The sequence below is a fragment of the Musa acuminata genome, chromosome BXJ1-5 (assembly GCF_036884655.1).
Source record: "Musa acuminata AAA Group cultivar baxijiao chromosome BXJ1-5, Cavendish_Baxijiao_AAA, whole genome shotgun sequence".
Lineage (NCBI taxonomy): Eukaryota > Viridiplantae > Streptophyta > Magnoliopsida > Zingiberales > Musaceae > Musa > Musa acuminata.
In genome coordinates this window covers 3819789-3835156 of record NC_088331.1, presented here as the reverse complement: position 1 = coordinate 3835156, position 15368 = coordinate 3819789, and the positions used below count along the sequence as shown (strand labels likewise).

Genomic DNA, 15368 nt, shown 5'->3' with positions numbered 1-15368 from the left:
CAGCTCCTCACCCCCTCTATTGCTTCTCTCCCTTCTTCACAAGGTTCCCCTACCGCTGAAATAATGCTCTTAGAAACACAACCACTACCTTTATCCTCTTTTGGGACTAGTGATATTGAAGTATATTCAACACGTGTCAGTACATCTCTACCGCCCATACCTACAATACAATATATAGCCCTTGAATATCCAATGACAATATGCTCCAAAAGTGGTATCTTTAAACCACGATAAGTCCTTAACTTATATGCTATCATAAATTTCTCGTTAGAGACCAATGAACCTACCACAATTACTCAAGCCCAAAAATCTCTATATTGACGTAAAGTTATGTGTGAAGAATATAATACCATCCTTCATAATTCTACATGAACCCTTGTACCCTCTCATCCCACATAAAATATCATCAAGTGTAAGCGGGTCTTTCGAATTTAGCAGAACCCAAATGGATCCGTTGCTAGATATAAAGCGCGTCTAGTGGCCAAAAGGTTTCATCAACGTCCTGGTGTTGACTTCATAAAGACATTTAGTCTCATTATTAAACACACAATAATCTAACTTATTTTTGAGTTTGACCATCTCAAAAGACTGACATTTATGACAACTCGATGTTAACATTATCTTTTTCACGAGACTTTAAATAAAGATGTCTTCGTGCAACAACCTCTTGGCTTTATCTACCCTCAATATCCAATGCATGTTTGTAAACTACAAAAAGTTATTTATGGACTCCAAGAGCCTGGTGCACCAAACTTGGCTCGTTTTTTACATCAAATGACTTCATCAACTCCAAGTCTGATATCTCGCTATTTCTCTGTCACCAAAGTAGCAATACAATATATCTTCTAGTATATGTGGATGATATTATTATCACGGGCAACAATTCTCTAGAAATCAAGGCATTCCTTAGGCATTTGGTAGATCGTTTCTCCCTAAAAAATCTAGGAACCTTGAGCTACTTTTTGGGAGTGGAAGCAACATACACATTTTCAAGACTCTTCCTATCATAAAAAAGTATATTCAAGATATATTATCAAAGACGAACATGTAAGACATAAAAGCGGTTACAACTTCTTTGTCTACTAGCGAGTCACTCAAACTATATGATGTAAGCCCTACTACAGACCCAACTCAATACCGCTAAGTACTTGGCTCATTAGAGTACTTATCTCTCACCTATCCAAATATCTCATTTGCGATCAATAAATTATCACAATTCATGCATTGGTCTGCAGTATAACAAATCTTGTGATATCTTCACGGGACTCTCAATCATGATCTCTTTTTTTGTAAACACTCCCTCATTCATCTCTATGCCTCTGATTGGGCAAGAAATTTTGATGGCAAAACATCCACGTCATGATATATTATCTTCCTTAGAGCTAATTCAATCAGTTGGAGTTCTATGAAGCAAAAGACAATCGCCCGATCTACAACTAAAGTGGAATACTGTGCCATTGCAACCACTGCTATATAACTCAATTGGGTCACAAATTTACTCAAAGAACTTGACATCAACTCCACCTCTACTCTTACAATATATTGTGACAATGTTAGAGCCCCTTACCTATGCACTAATCCAGTATTTCACTCACACATGAAACACATAACCATCGACTTTCACTTCGTACGAGAACAAGTTGTCAGACATCAACTACGTGTTTCTCATATACATACGGTTGATCAACTAGTAGACTCACTCACGAAGCCTCGCTCATAGACCATTTTCATCACATCGATCCAAAATCGATAGATTACGGGGGCATGATAACCACTAAGATTCTCCTTGATAACTGTTAAGATTTCTCTAACAAATCGAGTTTAATTAAATCAAATGGAGTAGTTAGAATTTAATTAAATCAGTTCGATTTATCTCAAACAAATTGATTCAATCCTTTTATGATTTTAATAATAATATTTTGATTAAAAAAGTTAAATTACTAGGGGTCTTTTTCGATAAATTACCCTTATAATATTTAATTTAGTCCACTTAAGACTTCTTATTGTACATAATTTTTTTGTTAAAACCCACCTAACTCTTTCAAATCTCATCACAAGCTTATCATTCTTTCAGGACTTTTAGCCAAAATCTAAATTAAATTAAGATGGTTATTAAAATATGTCTGTTTATGAGTGATTATAAATATTTTTATATATTATGTATATTAAAATGACAAATCACTTTTTCTTAATTTCTTTTATTGCTTGATTTATAATTATCTTACTATTTAAAATTACTATAAAGTTTGCAAACCACCACAAAAAAAAAAGAAAAAAAAAAGAATCCGAAATCGTGGCGGAATTATAAACTTATGTGCTTGTCAGTACTCCTACACGCCGAACTCTTCCTTCCGCCCTGCTGCTCCAGCTCGAGTAATCCATGGCTCTCGTCCTCCCTCTTCGTCCGCTCTTTCGGTCCAAAGACGTCTCCGTCTCCGTCTCCGCCGCCTTCTCCTCGCCATCCAAACCCGGCTACTCTCGAGCCCAATCGAAGAAAGGCAGCGGTTTGGTTCTCGTCTCTTCGGGTACGCCCTCTCCGACGATGGTTTCCAACGGATACCTCGCCGGGCGCGCCGTCAAGTCCGAAGCAAGGAGCTACCGGAGATTGGGTTCTTGCCTCGTCATCCCGCCCCCCGCCGGCCGGAAGCCGAGGGCCGTGGTCAAGTTCTTGGGCGGCGCCTTCGTCGGGGCCGTTCCCGAGGTCACCTACAGGTTTGATCAGTTGGGAAACTATAGAAAGATTCGATTTTGATGTGTTTTGTGATGAGTTGGATGGTGGTGTAGCTTCCTGATGGAGTGGCTAGCGAAGGAAGGGTTCCTTGTGGTCTCCGTGCCTTATAACGTCACTTTTGATCACGAGAAGGCGGCCAAGGAGGTATACGAGAGGTTTCATTGTTGTATGGATTCACTCTTCGCCTCTGGAATTCCTGATGCTGGTATTGCGGCTTTGGATGTTTCTTCCCTTCCGCTATATTCTGTAGGTCATAGGTAAGGATGCCTTGAGCGATTGTAACCAATTTTCTTGGAATTAAACTTCGAAACTTCATGTTTGGAACTATAATCTGGAAAATGCCATTTTATTCAATATCATGGTTGCAGCAACGGTGCGCTACTTCAGATGCTTATAGGAAGCTACTTTGATGAAAAGATTGCAAAGGTTTGTTTCTTTGTGTTTAATTAATTTGACAAAAAAACTTTGTGTTTCAGGTATAATAATAAAACATGGTTTAAACATTTTAAGATTCTTGCATGTTTTCTTTTACTTTCTATGTTTAGCTGATGAAAGATGTCTAAGGATATACCTTTTTGTTGTGGAAGGCTAATGTTGTTATCTCGTTCAACAACAGACCAGCAGCAGAGGCTGTTCCTTACTTTGAGCAGGTACATTACTTGGCTTCCAAAATTCTGAAGTAAAATTGTGCTTTCTCAAAAGATGTTAGCCATTATTTCAGTGATTCAGTTATCTGCTATGGGGGAAAAAATGAGGCCCCCTGCTTCTGCTTAATAGGTTGTTTGAAACCCCTTAGATGCGTAGTATCTTTAACAGAAAGATGACTGGGAGATGTATCTTTACTTGCAACAATTAAACAACTTGTGTGTCTTCCTACACTATGTTATAGCATTTAGATGGATATGTAACTGAAGTCTTTGGTGATATTGTGTACAGGTGAAACTTGGAGAATTTAGGTTATTAGAGTTTTAAGTTTTTGTTTTATACAAATTCAATGCCATAACTTTTTCTGTAAGTTGAAAATGCTTTGAGTCTTTGTTATCTCTTCATTGGTGATGACAATGGCAGGTCTTGGGAGGGTGAAACTGTGTATACTTATACCTGCAAACAAACAAGTTGTTTTTGTTGCTAATATTTGATGCCCAAGTTGAAAAGTTGCAATCTTACTGTGATGCCAAGACTCACCCTTTTGTGAACAACAAGCAAAACTAATGAGACAGCAACAGGACTGAGCTAAGCTCCTTCTCATGAACTTATTCTCTAGATACAAAAATTGATTAATGTTCTTGTTGCACATTAGCATATATTGATATGTGGAATTCACAATTACTTTACACTGCATTGTTGAGAAACTGAATCTTCATCTCTGAGATTACCCCTTGCCAATACAATCATCCTTATCTTCTTTATGCTTTTATATGTTTCATTAGCTTCTGCAAACTTAGTAACTTTCCTCTGATGCAGTTTGGTCCAATGGTTAGCCAAGTAATACCTATCATTGAAGAATCCCCTGTGTACTCCATGGCTAGAAATGCCTCAGGTACACAGTTGCTTTCAAACTTTTTTAATTATATATCTCAAGTATGTGAAAGTGTTATCTTTGTGTTAGATCCATAGTTTGTATGCCAATCTTCTGGTTTGATGGGTTAATAGATTACTGTCAGTGACAGCATTATGTGATTGGACCTATGCAGGCCATAAGTTTATGTCGTATGTGTTAATGTTAGGTTACTTCCCTTCTGGATTTTTATGAGTGAAATATCTCATTGCTGGGTTAGCTGCTCCATGATGTGGGCACTGAGAAAATGCAAGCCGTGGTCCATGCATGCATGTTAAGATGTTGCCGTGCATTTGGCATATATTCTTCTGAGTTGATTATTGGCCGTGGAGTTAGTTGACTTTGAATGCCTGAAGCTTTTGTTCTAGATGCTGGATTTATGCCATAGTTTTCCTATGTCACCTCTAAAGAACAAAAATGCTTAGAATTTTATTAATTGCATCATATCTCTTGAACATGAGATCACAGTTATGATCCCATTACTTTTATATCTAGCAGTATCCAGAGCTGTGAATATTAAGTCAATTTAAACTGTTGAAATAAGAAACCTTCATCTTCAGATCAGCATGTGCATAAACTTAGAACCGAAAATTCAGATCCATTGTTTCTAGATGAAATAAATTTACTGGCTTCAGCTGACAGTACCTTCTTTGAAGGATCTATGCTTCTTGTTTTATGAATGAGCTTATGTTGTTAAAGAAATGTTTTTATAACTCTCCTGTTGTTATTTTGAAGCTTAGACTAGTTCTTTCGAGTAGGCCCCAATTCTAAGAAATTGTTATGCAACTAGAAGTGGAAAATGTGTTTTCTTGTCATTATGCTGCAAAACTAAATCTCTTGAACAGATAAATAGATACTAAATATAACAGAATTAACATTTTAAAACATTCTTAAATCAAATATACATTGAATAAATGTTTTTTTACATTGATTTTGTTTGCGCTTCTGAACTTTGCTTTTTAGAGAAATCATGATATGCAAGAATTTATGTCCATGGTTGTCGAGTCATTCGATGGGAAAGGCCCATTAAGTAGTTTAGTTTTCATTTGTGGAAGGCTGCAAAATGCCGACAATCTTTAGTGATTGGGAAAATTGCATAACTCTCTTTACAGGAGATGCATGGAAGTATCTATTGGATACTGCTGGATTGTTGATCCAAGATTATGACCAAGAAGCTGTGGTATCTTTGACCAAGTTTATTGATCAGCTACCATCAGTCATAAATCAGGTTCTACATGGTCATCTTTACAATGTGCAAAGCTTTCAAATTCACAAGATTCTTCATAGTCCAATCAAATATGCAGAGTTGGCAAAACCCGGTCATCTCATATACTGTAGTTGTTTGTTGTGTATTCAGGTAACACAAGGTACATCAGAGTTCAAGCCAACACCTCCAGAAAACCGAGAATTTTTCAAGAAATCCTATAGTGTCCCTCATACCCTCTTGGTAATTCTTCAAGCATGCATCATTTGATTTCATAACAGCTAGTATATTTCATCATTTAACTTTTTTTCACTCAATGTTTCTTTCAGGTGAAATTCAGCGTAGATGCCATTGATGAGACTGACCTCCTTGAGGACATATTGAAACCCCGTGTTGAATCCATAGGAGGCATGGTAGAAAAGATTACATTGTCAGGGAACCATCTCACCCCATGTCTACAGGTACAGTTTCCTTAATGCATATATTCTATATGCTATATCCCATGCAAGTTGGTGTATGATTTTATCAATCCAGATGTTTCTGCACATACTATTATTTGTTACTACGGGCACAGAATTTCTTATTTTCCTTTTGACTTTGGTTCGAGACTAGGTCATGCAACTAGAAGTACTCTATTTTTTATGGATATGTAACAGAAAAACATTGTTTAACCTTATAAGGTAGTCTAGTTGCTTGAGCCTTTTATGTAAAGAGTTACAACTCTCCTGCCTCCTCGATATATTTCCAATCTTACACTATCTCATTTTCTTAATCTTCTTTAAGAAAAAGGATGGCCTAGTTCTGCTAATATAGAATCTAGGGAGGGTCAATCTAAGGAGGGTCAGTGTACACAACCTTGCCCTTATAAGCAGAGATATTATTTGTGTTTTTTGTTTTTTTAGCACCTTAATTGTTATAGTTGTCCGAGGAGCATATGAAGCTAGACAAGGATTTCAAAACTGAAAATTAGTTTTCTCTGTTTGTTCGATGGGACTGTCACTGTCCATATTTCCAATTCTAACCATAACCGAATATAAATTCAATTTAATAGAGACAAACTTTGGAAAAATCAAGAGCACATTAAATAAAGAAAGTAGGTGACAGGTAGCTTGCTTCTGTGATGAGGGTCATTATGAAAATATTTTTCATATCAAATGCTAAGAAGGCACAATGTCTTATGTGATGTCAAGATGACATTATCCTTATGTAACTTTTACTATAAGCCAATTTTTTATATTCAGTGTCAAACAAATTTCCAAGTAAATTGGGAAAATAAAAGCTGATTATGCACACTGATCATACTTATTTGTTATTTTTAGTCAAAATTCATGTCAAATTTTGTGAGCCTGGTCGTTCCATAAAAATTCAGTTCTAGGATAAGACACAATGCCTGCAAATTGGCTCAGGTTAGGTCTGAGTTTGGCAGTTTTTGAATTGTAGGATTGTCTGAAACAAACCCAATTTGGACCCCCTTTTTTTGCACCCTGACATCAGTGTGAACTGAAAAGCAAAATGAACTGTCACAATCAAAGGCTCATGGAGGAGTTGGAAAGTGTTTTCTGGCATAGTTCAAGATACACTCTGGAGACTGAACTTTTTGAATGCAATCAAAGCTCTAAGTGTTTTCTGGCATAGATCAAGATACACTCTGGAGACTGAACTTTTTGAATGCAATCAAAGCCAATTAGCTGAAGATACACTCTGGAGACTTAACTTTTTGAATGCAATCAAAGCCATTTAACTTGGCATCTTAGCTCTCAGATCTGTTAGGTTGAGAGGATATTTGACTTTGCTATTAGGGTTTTGCATCAACATTCTTGGAGAATTTTCACAAGATTCTACAACCTTATTGTGTTGGGATTGTATAGTGGTGCTATATATGATGACAAAAGAGTTGCATGCAGCATGTATGTAAAGAACATCTAATCCTTTCAGTTTGAGAAGCAAATTTGCACTAAATTATTGTGAGGAGACTATATGTTGCTTCTTTGTCTTTTGCAACACAATGTTTTAGTTCAAAACACTCGTCTGCTTACAGCTAAGAACTCTTCTGATTTAGAATCCTCAACAGTGTGAACAGAAAATTGTATTTGATAATTGTCAGGAGAATATATGTTGCATCTCCATATGTTTCCAAATATGTAACAATATTCTATGGCTTAGAAAACTTGTCTGCTTTCTCTTTGGAGTTTTGTTTGATTCAGAGACCAGTTCTTAGACCAGGAAGCCAATCGTATAGTCGAAGCATGTAGTTACGTTTGATGGATAATTGGTTCATTAAACATTTTTGGACTTATTTGTATATCAGGATTTGTTTTTTAAATGAATATGGGGAAAAAGAGCCAATTGAAAGTGTATAATTGTGACATTAGTCTAGTTACTGAAAATTTTAAAAACAAAGGCTCATATTCACCACTTATTCTTGTTTCCCTTGAAATGTCATACTGTATTAAATGTTCTGTTCCATTACATTTTCATGTGCAAATGGAAGTGTGTAGCTTGTCGGTGGCTTTAATTTAGTTAGTTGGAAATGACCTATTACATTTGACCCCTTAAAAGTGTGTTACAACACCACAGTCTGCTGGTATATCACAATCTCATCACAGTTCATGCTTGAGCAGGATCTGAAATGGCAGGTGGGCTATCAATATACTCCAGCGGATGCACTTGCACAAGCTCTAAAATCATTGTCTCTCAATGAAACCAGAGTGCTTGCTAGGACAGTCACTAACTGGCTCAAAGACCTCAACCACAAGTAACATCAAGATGAATCTCCCACATTATTGAGTTGAGTGATGGCTTCAAGTCTGGGGGACCTTGTGATAACAAAAGAGACCCTTCAGGTATTGCAATGATAGTAGCAATGCTCCACAAGACACCAGGATAGGAAGGAAGAGCATCATACCTCATGTGACATACTGTACTGCACTTAACATTGGTAGATTGTAGAATGCTATGTACTTGTATCAGATACCAGCAAAATAATTGCTCAGAAAAATTACGATTGTTGATTAAGCTGGCTCATTACATGATATTGTCATCAGTGAGGGTCAATATACACAATAGTTTTTCCTACAATCAAAGAAAATTGACTCATGAGAAGCAACTACCATGATGATAAGGTTCTGCCCTCAAGAATGGCTTGTTTTTAATTTTCTTTATATTGTTATGGAATTTATCATATGCATTATTGTTATGTAATTTATCATATGCATTTTAGATGGCAGGAAATCATCTCAAATCAAACATTATTTTCATTCTGTTCTCTCTTGCTCAAGAGATTCTTGTTCTCCTCCTGTTCATCATAATCTGAACTCTTATTCATGAACATGCAGCATAGGAACTAATGTAATATTTGTGTGTCAAAACTTCATCCATGATCCACCAACTCAGCTCTTTGTTACTAGATCAGCTAAAATACTAAGCACAACAAAGATGGGTTTGTCTGTTCTAAAAGATACCTGGTACTTTTACATTGCCTATCCTCTTATCTTCATGATTACTATGAGTTCTCAATGTTCTTCCATTATTGGCTTTGATGATGTTCATGTCTCAGATAGAATCAAATCCCACTAGCTGGAAAGAGTGGCACCTCTTTGATTCAGACAAACTCAGGTATGCAACTCCCCTTCACCACTAAATTAATGTCTGCTCCAAAAGAAAGGTTAGGTTGGAAGGTTAAAGGAATCACAAGGGCCCCTCCTGCTCCTTGACAATTGTTTGAATCAGCTCAATGTTTTATGGTGACAATAATGGTAATGGTGATGATGGTACCTTTTTCCTTTATTTACTACTCATTCATCTATATAGGGCACAACTCATGTTTCATATACTCACCAAAAGAACAGACACCTCTTTAACTGTAGTAGGGGTCCTCCAGTACTGTATGCATATGGTATCACAGTTCCTTACCTAATCTCACCAAATACTAAGAAGAGTGGTGCATTCTTAATTATATTCCCAATGTTAATTTTGTCCTCAGAATCTAATAGTATTATTGCTTTCCTATACACTTTGCTAGGAAGAAATCTTTACAAGCTTCTTGTAATCATAGAAGCTGGTCCAGTAAGCAAGGAAGCATTTATATATATGATATTTATTTGTGCTAACAACTAATATACTAATGGTTTTCTGGATTCAAGAGCTCAGTAATCACACAAAGAAAGAGAAGGATTTGTAGGACATGAACTTGTGATCCATTTGAGGGTTACTGAGGCAACAAGAATGGGATTTGCTCATGTTAGGCTATTTTGGCTGTTGAAGATGTTTCTACATTTGATGTTTCATCATCATCATCTTCTTTGGCAGATGCAGTAAATGTAGGTTGACCATTGACTCAGTATAATTAGCATCCCAATGAGAGCTTGTCGCATCCCACCCAATAAATACAATTTGCAAGTGGAAGATATGTTGTACCTCAGCAGCCACAGCTCTGCCTCTCCTCCCATGGCCACACTCTCCCTGTCCTCAAAGTTGTCTTCCTCCCATCCACTAGCCCTCTTCCTCTGATCACTGTGCCCCACTCCCCACTGCCACTATAAATACTCAAACCCCAGCTCAAACTTCCATCCCATCAACTCTCTCTTTCTATATCTATCTCCTCTCTCTCTCTCTCTCTCGCCCTGCGTGGGGTTATATACACAGTAGCCGGGAAATTCTAGATGGCGAAGAGCAGGAGCGGGAAGCTAAGCAAGCTCAGATGCATGATCAAGCGTTGGCATTCGTCGAGCCGGATCACGCGCTCCGCCACCGGCGGCGGCGGAGGCGACTCCTCGAGATCACAGGAGGAGGAGGACGCGACGTCGCAGCCGGCGTCTTTCCACGGCGACGACGTCCCGCCGGGGCACCACGAGGTGTTCGTCGGCAGGTCACGCCGGCGGTACCTCGTCGGCTCCAGCCTCGTCGACCACCCGCTCTTCCAGGTTCTGGTGGAGAGGACCGGCGCGTCCGACGCGGGCACGGTGGTAGGCTGCGAGGTGGTGCTCTTCGACCACTTGCTGTGGATGCTGGAGAACGCCGACCCCCAGCCCGAGTCACTGGACGAGTTGGTGGACTTCTATTCTTACTGATAGCGGCGGAAAAGACCCGAGTCACGACGACTCGTTCATCGACAGGTGTGCGAGGACTCGTGCAGCAGCGGCGTCTTGCATGGCTTTGCAGTCAAAGCTTCTGTCCGTGTGTAATAATAGCATTACATCTTCCTTTCTCGAGGGTTAAAAGCAATGCTTGAAGTATCCTACTGTACATTGTGATGTAAAGGATCGATCATTTCCTACTTGTTTTTGTCCTTATCATTCTCCTCTAAGTTTGTAAGCATCTAATAATTCTTTTATATATATATATGGTTTGCAAAGATTCTCGAGTGACAATGTGAAGAAGAGAATATTGATGGCCACCTCGGAAGACAAGAGGAGCTTATGTTGCCAAAGCATCCACATCAACCAGCTGTGGATCATTACATGCATGAATGCATGGTTGGACCATCATCATTAATGGTGTTTCACTGTGATGAAGTCTTGTCATTTTGTCTTGAGAACACGTCTGTGGTGATCCAAAACCACTCGTAGAGTTGTTTCTGGTGAGATTTATCCACAGGAAATCAGAGAATGCAACCCTATTCCTATTCTGTACTGTGAAATCGCCTTTGAGAGCTGGCATTGCACTGATAAAGAAGAGATCAATAAAGTAAAGATCATGACATCAGGTCATATCAGGAGATCTGCAGCTTTAAAGTCGTCCTTCATGAGGAGAAGGAGGAGGAGGAGGAGAGTTGAGTTGAGTTGAATCGTCTTCTTCCTGCAAGGATAAAGGCTCCTCCCCCCATGTGCCATGCACCGCCATGGCCGGATAAACCGGACTCTCTGGCTTGGCTTCTAGCTGTCAGTCTTCTGGAGACTCCAGATGAAGCATCAGTGTGTCATCACTGAGCACCATTAGCTTGAGAGGCGAGCTGGAAATTTGCTTCTTATCATACCTGCAGCTAAAGACACCATTAAGCCATGGGAGACGCATGTGGCTTCTCTCTCTTGAGCCGCAAGTATTGAGGAGCTGTCGCATGCAGAGTTCGATTTGTTCTTGTTTTCTGTGATTAGCCTCTGTGAAGTGGATATCCATCGTTAGCCGCAGGTTTACTTGAAATCAATGAGAGAATCTACGATTCAGTACCGAGATTTAGGATTTACTCCCTGATATCCACAGGCCAGATGAAAGATAGATATGATGTTGTATCACACGGTTCTTCTACTGATCTCAGCATTAGAGGACTGGCCACATCACTAAAGATAGAAGTTGGATCTTTGTACCAAACTAGATTGTAGGGTTTATAGTACCAATCCTCCGTGAGAGCACACCTCACCATCCAAAAAGAAGCCACAGAGAGAGAGAGAGAGAGCACATGGGTTGATGCTGCAGTGGGTCTGTGAGAAGCACATGGTATGTTTCATGATTCGTGTTGCTACCGATCAAAACTGGACAAAGACTCTTAGATCTCCCCCATGAATCTAACCTGATCTCAGTTGTCTTACAGGATAACTGCATGAGAGAGAGAGAGAGATGTCTGTACTTGAAACTGAGAGAGAGAGAGAGAGAGAGAGAGAGAGAGAGAGAAACACACACACACACACACATACAGGAGTTTTCCTGTGTGCCTCTCCCTCGCCAAAATCACATGATACAAAAACCAAAAGAAATGAACAACATAAAAAGCCTCAAATGGCATTTAAAACTCATCAAATTAGGAAGCTAACATACTGATATCTTCATGGTCTCTATGCACAACAAATATCCATATAAAAGTGCATGTATGCAATATCTGACCTGTTTATACTTCAAATGATACTGAAAACAAATGCTGCAAGGTAACAAGGGGCTTCATGAGGCACATCAACAGAGAACTTTTGAGTACAGGAACATTGGCAACCTCCAAAGGTATATATATATACTACCTCCTTGATAGTTTCTTTAAGCTGGTTCATGTCAGCACTTACCCCATGAGTTCAATGTGCATGTAAAACTGGAGGAGGAAAACTAGCTGCATAACCTGCGTCACCATTATGTTGCTCTCAGAGGAGCTAAAGAACAGGAAAAAAGATCCAGAAACCTTATGGCTTCTTCTTTTTCTAGTTTTCTTTCCCTTTTGGTGTGTTTATTTGTGCAGACTGATAAGGCATAGATGCTTGATGTGAAATCATCGACAATGTATAAGTCCTTCGGCTGCAAGTCAAGATTAGCATTCATCGACAACAATTGACCATGACACTTGAGCATGAGCAAGAACGACATCTAAAACCGATATACCATACAATGACGACTTTTTTGTTGGGCTGATAGCCCATATTCAGCCCATGTGAGCTAGGGCAGCCCACAGTCCACACCCCCTCTTAACCTAACCCTAATTAAGATTAGGGGGTGTGGTGGCTGCGTTTTAGAAGCAGAAAAATGCTATAAAAAGGCAGCAACGATGCAGATCTTGAGAGCCACGGGATTCCAAAGAGAAGAAGGAGAACAAGACAGAAAAGGAAGAGAAAGAAAGAGAAGAAGACAAGGACAACGTGGGGAGGTTTTAGATATTGTGGGCAGTGACGTGATCCTTGTATCCCAGTTATTCTCTTGTGGTTGTTGCTAGGGTTTTGGGCAAGAGATTGAGATTTGTATATTCATTATTGATTATCTCTAGTTTGTCCCGTGATTTTTACCTTTCACATTGAAGGGGTTTTCCACGTATATCTTGGTGTTCTGTTTGATTGTGTTTCCATTTTATTCCGCTGCGTATTATGATCTTCTAGTATTTATTCATATACAAAGGTTATTCCTCTTTATATCCCTATCATTCTTCACCTATTTAGTTATCTGAATCACTCTCATTTGTCTGACCAAAAGTTATAATAAAAACTTCTCACGGCATCGAGACATGACATTATCTTCTCACGGCTATAGCAAAAGTTATAATAAAAACTTCCTTTTAAGTACCGTAATTATTACTTCATTATATTCCTTTGTTGATGTATTTGCATCCGACGATTACTATGTAAGCACCATCTTCTGATCTTAAAATGAAGCTTAGTCTCAAGCCAACCTTACCGTGACTTTGCATAAAAAGTATTGATGGGAGATACACTAATTATCATCTAACAGAGGAAAAAAAGAAGATGGGAGATTATTTATGTATCCATTTGCTTATATGAAAATTAGTAGGTAATAGTAAGCTTTCTTCTTATTATTTATGATTAAAAAAATAATCATAAATTTTTTTCTTACTATTTATGACTATTAAAATAATAAATTTTTTTCTTATCATTTATGATCAGAATAATCATAAGTTTCCTTATCTTTTACTATCATGTATAAAAACTCTTTTTAACATAAAAAAAAATAAGATTTTTTTTTTCTATTCGTATCTATACCCATATACTTTATGTTACTAACTTGAGCATTAGAGGGATTAGATTATAAAACCTATTTCAATCTTAGCCTTCGTATAAATGACACACATAAGGAGTTCAATGTTTTTACTTCATAAACACTTGAGTCTAAATTATATCGGGCTAATCAAGATGTCAATGATATTTTCTCATAATATTTTTTATCATAATTCACTTCATATCATAGTTTTATCTCTTTCAAGTTTAATTAGAAGTTTATGATATATCGAGTGTCTGATCTTTACCGGAATAGTAGATAAATCATACTAGAATTTACAACAATGTACAAATAAATAAATATTTATTCTTAACTCTCTCCCATCCAAACTCTGTAAAATTGTTTGATCTCGACTGTCGAACTCAAAACAAACCCTTTTCGTTCAATTCTCAATCCAAATAATCCACCTTTCAGCAACCAAAAAAATAAAAGATGAAAATTAGATATCTGAATTAGAATGATTCAGTTCTAACTTCGTGCCTACCGTCGCTTGATTTATAGCATTTAGAATTTGGCAAGAAGGTTCAGCTAATCATACAACTTGTTTGGAGATCCATGGGCGGATTCTTCCATTAGAATTTGGGTTCCAGCAAGAATAATATGTGATGCAAGTGATATAAGATAATATTTTCCTAATTATATGAGAAATTTTTTCTATTCTTTCCATCATGGTATCAGAGCAATGAGAAAAACGAAGTTTTGCTCTTACCTTTGGCCAGCGACCAACGTCGTTAAGAAAAGCAAAGCTTCGCCTTTACCTTTGGCCAGCGACCAACGCTGCTACAATCAAATTCCTAAGAGGCTCTACGGCCAATTCTCATCTTCCTCATCGTGATAGTCTTCGTTGATATGCCAACAGTCGACAGACTTAAGAAGAACGAATGACGAACTTAAGGGGAACGAAAGGAATATCTGTGCCTTCACAACAACAGCAATCGCAGCAGCAACAGCAACGATTTGCTCTTGCTCTACTTACGACTCTCGTTCGAAAACCATTCTTTACATCGATCCAAGATACTCTTTTTTTTAAAAAAAATATATTTTATTTTAAATAATCCTTAATATTAGATTTTTAATCAATGATGTTTCCCTAATTAATTAATTTTTTAATTTATGAGTGTTAGATTGACACCTTCATGATTGACACATTCGAAAAGATCAACCTGACTGAACTTCGATGTCAATTCCTGAAGATCCAACTAGTTGGTCGATCCAAATTAACTTACCAAATTTGTTTTTCTTAATCTACCCGGACTCTCTCTCTCTCTCTCTCTCTCTTTTCTTTTTTCTTAGCCCACCTTGATGTTCTTGTATTTCTTGTTGTACCTTAAATTAGACTGCTGCTTTATCAGAGAATAAATATTATGATTTGCTATTACTTTTTTTTTTTTTTTTTCTGATTGAATTCAATCAGATTTTTCGTCACGTGTAACAGAATTAAGAGTATTGTGACTCGA

General features: G+C 37.9%; 2 protein-coding genes across 2 annotated transcripts; both read left to right on the top strand.

Moving 5' to 3' along the window:
• Positions 1-2324: 2324 nt before the first annotated feature.
• Positions 2325-8589, top strand: LOC135673078 (uncharacterized). The gene is made up of 9 exons (XM_065181807.1): positions 2325-2712; positions 2785-2988; positions 3100-3157; positions 3319-3381; positions 4196-4271; positions 5402-5517; positions 5647-5736; positions 5823-5954; positions 8115-8589. Exons 1-9 carry the CDS (start codon positions 2381-2383, stop codon positions 8250-8252), a joined length of 1209 nt encoding a protein of 402 aa, XP_065037879.1. The 5' UTR covers positions 2325-2380; the 3' UTR covers positions 8253-8589.
• A 154-nt stretch (positions 8590-8743) lies between these two features.
• On the top strand, positions 8744-10846 carry LOC135673079 (auxin-responsive protein SAUR78-like). The gene has a single exon (XM_065181808.1). It carries the CDS (start codon positions 10155-10157, stop codon positions 10560-10562), a length of 408 nt encoding a protein of 135 aa, XP_065037880.1. The 5' UTR covers positions 8744-10154; the 3' UTR covers positions 10563-10846.
• The last annotated feature ends 4522 nt before the right edge of the window (positions 10847-15368 follow it).